Source organism: Trypanosoma cruzi, genomic scaffold (assembly GCF_000209065.1).
Source record: "Trypanosoma cruzi strain CL Brener 1047053516903 genomic scaffold, whole genome shotgun sequence".
NCBI lineage: Eukaryota > Euglenozoa > Kinetoplastea > Trypanosomatida > Trypanosomatidae > Trypanosoma > Trypanosoma cruzi.
Genome location: NW_001849439.1, coordinates 42854 through 50827, shown reverse-complemented (window position 1 = coordinate 50827; position 7974 = coordinate 42854). Strand labels below are relative to the sequence as shown.

The 7974-nt window shown below is 45.8% G+C and overlaps 1 protein-coding gene across 1 annotated transcript, besides 28 other annotated features; it reads left to right on the top strand.

Moving 5' to 3' along the window:
• Positions 1–30: a microsatellite.
• Positions 1–7974: part of a sequence feature (heterozygous, non-Esmeraldo-like haplotype) that runs on past the window's edge.
• Positions 127–183: a sequence feature (CT-rich).
• Positions 347–388: a sequence feature (A-rich).
• Positions 760–786: a microsatellite.
• Positions 803–884: a sequence feature (A-rich).
• Positions 1019–1078: a microsatellite.
• Positions 1127–1147: a microsatellite.
• Positions 1260–1303: a sequence feature (T-rich).
• Positions 1422–1448: a microsatellite.
• Positions 1449–1473: a microsatellite.
• Positions 1529–1572: a microsatellite.
• Positions 1647–1675: a microsatellite.
• Positions 1801–1813: a sequence feature (GA-rich).
• Positions 1814–1839: a microsatellite.
• Positions 1840–1932: a sequence feature (GA-rich).
• Positions 2050–2151: a microsatellite.
• Positions 2351–2387: a microsatellite.
• Positions 2587–2609: a microsatellite.
• Positions 2807–2845: a sequence feature (A-rich).
• Positions 2876–2901: a microsatellite.
• On the top strand, positions 3045–7361 carry Tc00.1047053508543.180 (hypothetical protein, conserved; the record flags this gene model as incomplete). Its single annotated transcript, XM_812258.1, has 1 exon — positions 3045–7361. The coding sequence occupies one exon, from the start codon at positions 3045–3047 to the stop codon at positions 7359–7361; it is 4317 nt and encodes a 1438-aa protein (XP_817351.1).
• Positions 3952–3979: a microsatellite.
• Positions 7194–7244: a sequence feature (CT-rich).
• Positions 7396–7459: a sequence feature (A-rich).
• Positions 7685–7709: a microsatellite.
• Positions 7750–7817: a sequence feature (T-rich).
• Positions 7853–7916: a sequence feature (A-rich).
• Positions 7920–7944: a sequence feature (AT_rich).

Below are 7974 nucleotides of genomic sequence, written 5' to 3'. Positions count from 1 at the left end.
AAAAAAAAACAAAAACAAAAACAACAACAACAAAAATCAAGAATAACTAACTGTTGTGCAGTCTGCGTGCTTGGAAGAGACGAACGGCGGCGAGTGGCCGGAAATGCGATGTTCTTGACATGCGGTAAAGGGAAGAAACGGCCGGGAAAAGGGAAGAAAGGAAAGAAACGAAAAAAAAAAAAATAATTAATTAATTGGTCTTGATGGACGGAGCGGAGGAGGGGGACGGGGGAAAAGACATGTGTGCTTTTTTGTGTTTGTCTGTGCTTTCCAAGGATAGGTGTTTCTTTCTTTTTCTTTCTTTCTGTTTATTCTGCCTTTACCGCACACAATCACACATACGCTCTTTTTCGTTTTTTTTTTTTTTTCTCCTCTTTTTTTTCTTTTTGAAATTATTCTTGAGATTACGTGTGTGTGCGTGTGTATGTGTGCACTGAAGCTGTATTGTGTGAATATCTTCACCGTTTTTTTTTTTTTTGTTGTTTGATTTTACGTGCACGGATGTATTTATCCGGGCAGTTGAGTGGGATATGTGTGTGTGCGCCGGCGGCCGGTGGCATGCACTTAAGACTCATAGGGGGGATGTGTGGTTTGTGCGCGTGTGTGTGTGTGTCGGGTTTGCCCAGTCAACACGAGGGAGAAAGAGAGAAAGAGACATATGGACGTACCTCTATTTATTTTTATGTCTTGAATGTATATATATATATATGGCGTGGTTTTAATTGGGATGGGAATTGTCATGTATACATGAATATATAAAAATAAATAAATAAATAAATAAATAAAATGTGTGTTTGCATGATTCTTTTTTTTTTTTTTCATCGTTTTTTTTTTTTTTTCTCTTTCGTTGCTGATTACATTTTTCTTTTTTTTTTTTTTCTTTTATCATGTGGACTCCCTCCTACTCCTCCCCTAATCGTTAAACCTCCTTTTCCCCTCCCTCCCTCCCTCTTGTTCACTTTTGCGTTTATTTACCACCGCCATTATTCTCGTTCACCATCACTGCGTTCCCCCATCCTTTTTTTTTTTTCTTTCATTTCTGCCCTCTTTTTTTTTTTTTTTTTTTTTTTTTTTTTTTGCGCTTCGGTCCCTCCTTGGTTGCCTGCGAACCCCCCCCCCCCCCCCCAAAAAAAAAAAAAAAAAAAAATAATCCCAAAATCCCCTAAAAACCCAAAAAAGATGGGGAAGGAGGCGAGTTATTTGCCGCTCCCCCTCTTCACGTTTCCTCTCCATTTATGTGCCGGTGTGGCCGAGGGGGGAAAACAAAAACAACAACAAAAAAGAACGAAAAAAAAAAAAAAAAGGGCGGTGGGGCGGTGGGGAGAAAAAAAAAGAAAAAAATTGAATGGGCGGTGATTGTTTTCCTTTTATTCCCCCTCTTTTCCGGTGGCGGCCAATGGGGTCTGTTGCGAAGCTCCCTTTCCCCTCCCCTCCCCTCCCGTCCCCTCTTTTTTTTTTTTTTTTTTTTTTTTTATGTGTGTGTGTGTAATTAAATCCCCAATGAAACTCATATGTATTTGCGGATGCCTTTTTTTTTTTTTTTTTTTTTTTTTTTTTTTTCCTTCTTTCTTTATTATATATCACTATACAGACATGTATGCGTTTTTATATGGCTGTGTGTGTGTGCATGTTTTGGATATATGATCTTTTTTTTTTTTCTTTTTTTTTTTCTTTTCATTTGTATTGTGCGGGGTTCTTCTCTCATTCTTTTTTTCTTTTCTCACATTTGGCAAAGGCCATCTGCTGCATTTTATTGTTAAATATCTGCTTGTTTCCCCCCCTCCCCTCCATCCCCTCCCCTCTTTCTCTCATGCTTCCTTCCTTCCTTCCTTCCTTCCTCTTTATATCTTTCTTACATCTCTTTATTTTTATCTTCCCCTCCCTCTCCCCCCCTTTTTTTTTTTTTTTTTTTGGCCCTTTCTTCTTCTTCTTATATTTATATATTTATACATTTATACATGTGTATTTATACATGTAAGTAACATACATGCTTGCGTGCATGCGTCTTTTTTTAATGTTTTTTATTTTTATTTGCCTTTTCTTCTTTTTATGTGTATGTGTATGTGTGCTCACGATGTATAATCCGCCTGCCCACACATAAATATACATGCATGCATGCATACATACATATATATATGCGTATGTGTGCATTTACTTGGACATGGAAACGGAGAAAAATAAAAAAAAAAACAAAACAAAACAGACAGTCAGACAGACCGAAGTTACACATGTAATGAGACTCACATGTACACTTGACGTGACATGATGTTTCATGTGCGCCGTAATTAAATAACAGCAGAAAATGTACTTGTGTGTGTGTGTGTGTGGAATGAACACCGACGTCAACCCTTATATACACACACACATATATATATATATATATATATTGTATAAAGACGAATGAAAGGCAAAGAAAAAAAAAAAAAAAAGAACACGAGAGGTGCAACATTGGCTCTCGAATACGGAGGGCGTCGATATAATATACACCACGAAGAGAGAGGAAGGAGGAGGGGTGGGGGGTGGGGTGAAAGACATAAGGAACAAAGGATAAACAAGAGGTGATGCAGCCCTTTTCCCAATAATAATAAAAAAAAAAAAAAAGAAAAAAAGGAGGGGGAAAAAACAACAAAAAGAAGCAAACAACAATTATTTATTTATTTCTGTGTGTCCGTCGATGTGTGTTTCTCTGTCATGTCTCATTTCTCGCACCGGCGCTCACCGTCTCCACCGGTCCCCCCTTCCGACGGTGTTTGTGTTGTGCTTCATTTCTCGCCTTACCTGCAGTTGCCGACCTTCCACACGTCTGTTTCCTTTTTTTTTTATTTTATTTTTTTTTTTACTTTTTGCCTCTCGCTCCCTTTCTCTTCCTGAACCAAACAACAACAACAGCAACAACAACAAGAAGAGGAAACAAAAAGGGGAGGAGGGACACGCCTGTCTGTGGCTGGGCGGTGCCACATTCTTACATCCACCCGCAGTATCCTTCGCGGCCTGCCTCTATTTCTTCCGGCCGAAGTGACGCACGCACCAACGCACATAGAAACATGTACACGACAAAAAGGAAAATATCACACGAGTCGCGGCCCGCAAGTCCCTACACGACGACGAGGACCACCACCAACAGCAACAGCAACAGCAACAGCAACAAGGACAACAAAATTGGGGACGAACTGCTGCCGCTGCACGGCAATCCCCGTCCTTGGGGTGCGGGTGGAGCCGGGGCGGCTGCGGCTACCGGTGACGCTGACGGCCACTTGCAAAAAGCGGGGAAGAAACTAGTCAACTCGATAAACACACCAGCCGTCGGCGTTAAACCCGACCCTGGCACGAGGGCAGTGAACCCAAAGAAGGTGCCAAATGCGGCATTTTCCACCCTCCCCCCATTCGCACACTGTTCTTCTCCGACGGGGGCTAACGGGCAGGGATTTCCAGCCGCTGCTGCTTCTGCGGGGCGGAGAGGGGCTGGCGAATCCACTAAGAAGGGGAAAAACGACATTTTTTATGCCCCGGTTCGCTATGTGCGGCCCACACCAAAAGAGAGACGCGAGCGAATCTACGCGTACTACGCGGCGAAAAAACTTATACGGGAGACGGAGGCCAACTCTACACCGTCGCCCTCCGAATTTCCCACGTCTTTTTCTTCTCATGAGGCAACTACTCGTGTGGCTGCTCCCGATGGAACGCCAAGCGCGTCTGACACCGGCGCAAGGGATTGCATAAACGAACATGTGGAACCTCAGAAGGACGGCGGGAATGAAGTTTCGGAATCTTTGCGCAAAGAAAATTTGCTTCACTCGGACTCTGTAAATGCTGAGGAGAGGTTACTCGAGCAGCTTCGCTACCTAGTTGATCGGTACGAGAAACTCTACAACAGGAAAACGTTTGATTGGAGCAAACGAGTCTTCCCAGTGCCTGCTCTCTCGCAACTGCTACACGCGGAGGACAGTGGAGAGCAGCAACAGCAGCAGGAGCAGCAGCAAGGGAAGGAGGGGAGACCTGACTCTCCGACAGAAGAATATGCGTTCCGGAGCAAGGAATCATCAATGGCACCTGGGTGTGACGATTGGGGGCGACGTTTTGAACTGACGCTCTCTGCTCCGCATTGGCAGGGACTTTCGGGATTGGATGAGTCTTTTCCTTTATATGAGACCGACCCCTCAATTATCCAGCAAAGCAACGGCGAACATGTTGACGACGCGCCGCGTGATGCGCTCGCTTTTGAGCAGGAACGCCGCACACAGGGGGTACGGCGGCACCTCATGAAAGCACTGTTGAGTTTTGATTTGGTTTCTCAGCAATCGAGAAGAGGGAGGGATGATGGCCGCACATCGACATGTAGAACGGCCGGCTTTCAAAATTACCCCTTTGAAGATTTGACAGGTGTCTGTGAGACTCTTCTTGATACGCCCGTAGACGCGGCGCCACACAGCCATGTGAGACAGTTGTTAAAATGGCTCGCAGAGGAGCCCACTGTGCAGAAATGCGCCGAGGCTACCGGACGCTTGGCGACATACGTTCTTATGCGCTCCCTCCCTGTGGAGCTGTACGAAGGGGATCCGGAAGATTACCGTACGTTACGTCAACGCATTCGGAAGGCGGAAGCTATGTCTTGCTCAAGAACACGAGAAGCGTTTTCGGTTGGCGATTGGAGGAAAAGAGATTCACCCACACAATTGACCCAAACAGAACCACAATTAACGGAATTGCGTCATGTGAGTGAGGTGAAGTCGGATAATAATAAGCCATTGACGGCATTTAATGAGGAGACAAAAGTGGACAATCGCTACTTCCTTCATCAGGATTCCATGTCGCTCACACAGGCGCTGCAAAGCGTGGCTCTCCAGAAGGGCATCTGGCTTTCCTCCACTGTTCCAATGATGCAGCGTCCGCCTCTTCATGCTTGTGGGCTTCCACTGCGAGTCGCGCGTGGCATCGCATTATGGCAACGTCCTCCCAGTGGCTCCAAGGACCCCACGTTACAAGGCAGCCAGGGCTTGATGAATGGAAATGCCAATACCGTCGAGACTTTCAAAAGCGGTAAAAATTCGCGAGTAAATTCACCTGAGGAGGCGGATGATTGGCGCCCCAAGACCCTCGCACCACTCCTCATTATTGCCTTTGGTGGTTACGGCGTTGCACCGTTTAGTACCTGCGGGTCGCCACAGTCAACACCCAAGGGAATGACAGAAGAAGTGGATTTTTCTTTTGCATCGGAACAACAACATGCCTCTGATGGCGCGAATAACACAATCCTCTCCGCCATGAATAACTTTATGCATCCGGAACCTGCGCTGCTACCACTTCAGTCTGTTATGCGGGTCATTTACGACAGTGTGCGCTTAAACCGATTGATAAGTATGGATGAAATTGCGGATTTCTTCCCACCTGTCATTTTGGAACTATTGATGGACGTTGTTAAGAGTTTTAGGGATATTTTTCAGAGTATCTTAAACATGTCATTTGAACCGGCATCTTCTCGTTCTTTCTTTCTTCATACGTACCGTGAGACACTGCTGAGCTGGGCCACCATTGTTGTTTGTGAGGCCGCTATGGGGCACGCCGCGGAACGGGCCGGTCTGGGACCTTTAAAGGTGCCGTGGACAAGTGGTGTCATGCCAGACAAATTTACGGAGGAACAACTTGAGAAGATTGCATTTTCTGGACTTGTTGAGAGGACGCTTCCAAGCATGACGCAATGGGAGTATGACGAGCAGCTTTTTATCCACACAATAGACACGCTTCGCTCGGTAGTTATTGAAACCATAGGACGTGTTAAAGGCGAATTGTATTTTTTCATGACAGGAGTTGATAGTCGCAAAGCCGTTCTTGAGCAGCACCGTGAACGATTACGTCGGTTTCGTGCGCGAGAGCAGGCAATAATAGCGGAGGCTGAGGAGCGTTTGCAGGCAAGTTTACCTGGTGGGAATGTGGGCGTAATGAGGCCGACAAGCGCCGTTCAGTCCATGATTCAGGGGGAGGGGGATAGGCCGCAGTCACCGCCGCGAATTCACTCGCCCCACAGAGCTGGGCGATCTTCCAGTCGTAGCTGCAGCCGTCACGAACAAAGTCATCATTTTCCTTTTCGTCGGCGTCCAGATAACTGCAAGAGATCCTTTTTTTCTAACGCGGGTAATGATTCATGTCAGCACACCGGAGAACTTTCCTCTATGCTGCCATCTAATTTGATGCCCCGGCAACCAGGTTCCAAGTTGCATGCGGGGAAGCGACACATGCATGAAGACGGTGTCTTTGCAGAGAATACTTTTTCTTCATTACAGTCAACATTGATGCACTCACCGGAATGGGGGGATAATATTGCACTGGAAAGCCAAGTTATTGATGACAGCGCTAGTCCTCCGCTTTCGTTGAGGAAGGAATTAGTTCCGTTGAAGAATTTTTCCCTTTCTTCTACCATTTCCGCTTTATTCAAAAAGTCGACCGCGTCATGCAAGGCGTCACAGGGACAACAGCAACCGTCGCCGGGGTCATTTTTATTTCGCACAGTGTCTTCAGGTATGCAACCAATTCGATCCATGGGACGACAGACTGTATCGGAACTCGCTGAAAAATTGACAGTACGCAATGTACGACGGGAACTTGTCTCTTTGAAAATTCGGACTCGACAATCGACGGTTGTGGAACGCGAATCGGTGGAAGGAGAAACTCTTTGCTCTCAAATGTCTCAGCAAAAGAAGATGGCATCCACGCAAGCTACAGGAAACTGCGGCTTGTCTGATACTTGTAAATATGGCTTGGTTTCCGCCGCTGGAGGTTTTGGTATGACCGTGACGACCCCGTCATCTTTTTTTTGGCCCTCTTTGACGGCACCTAACCCACTCGATGGGAAACGGTCAAAGCCCACATCGGACGAAACAACACTTGCCAGTGTTGTTGGTGCGAAGCAGGCGGCGTCTGTGGCACGAATACGAAGAGCCTGCGAAAACACAGCCCAGTTTTACCTGCACTTCAATAACATGATAAATGCTGATGGAAGTGGTCGTTGCACCGGTGCGGAGAGTCAATGGTACGCCACGGGGAGTATGGGGTTCTACGAGCGCCGTGCGGTTGCGACCATTAAGCGTTCGCGTCAGGTTGCTGGGTTTGACCTGCACCACCTTTCTCCCATTACGGCATTGGAGAGGTGTGTGCAGTGGCCGTCTTCCAGAGGCGCTCCGAGTCACACCGGCCGACAAGAGGAGGGGGAGGAGGAGGAACAACGAGAAGAAAAGGGAGGAGGAGGAGGACAGCCGTCACCGTCGGCACAAACTTTGCGAGCAAAAGCGTGCCAAAAAAAAAGGTGGTGGACCCTCAAACCAAAGGAGTTGCATTTGGGGGAGAAAATGGTGCCATGGACGTTGTAGCGCAGCCCTGGCGTCTTTTTTTCTCCCCCCCCCCTTTTTTTTTTTTTCTGTTATGTTTCTCTGTTTGTGTTTTATTTTATTTTTTAATTGTTTGTTTTGCAGCGGAGTTTAAAGCCACCGTCTCAAAACACCATCCATGCATTTTCCCTCTCTTCTTCTTCCTCTTCTCTCTTCTTGCACGACTGCCACCGTCTTCGGTGGGCGAAATTTCGCTGGCAACGAAAAATGAAGGTGCACTGCAGTCGTGCTATTTTTTTTTTTTTTTTCTCCGCAGGATCTGGCGTGCAGGGGGAATGTCCCGCAAAGGAAACAACAACAACAACAAGAAAAGAAAAGAAAAGAAAAAAAGCAGAAAGAAGACGGGACCGGAAAGGCAGGAGACAAAATGAAGAAAAAAAAAAGTATTAATAAAAAAAAAAAAGAAACAAAACAAAACGAAAAAACAACAATAAAAAACAAGACGACTGCATGAAGATGGGCAACCATCTAACTTTCTTTTTTTTTTTTTCTTCTTCTTCTTATTTTGTGCTTGCTGGATTTTTCATTTTCTTTGTTACGATATAAATATAAATATAAATATATACGTATGTGTTGTTTTTTTTTCTCTTGTTTG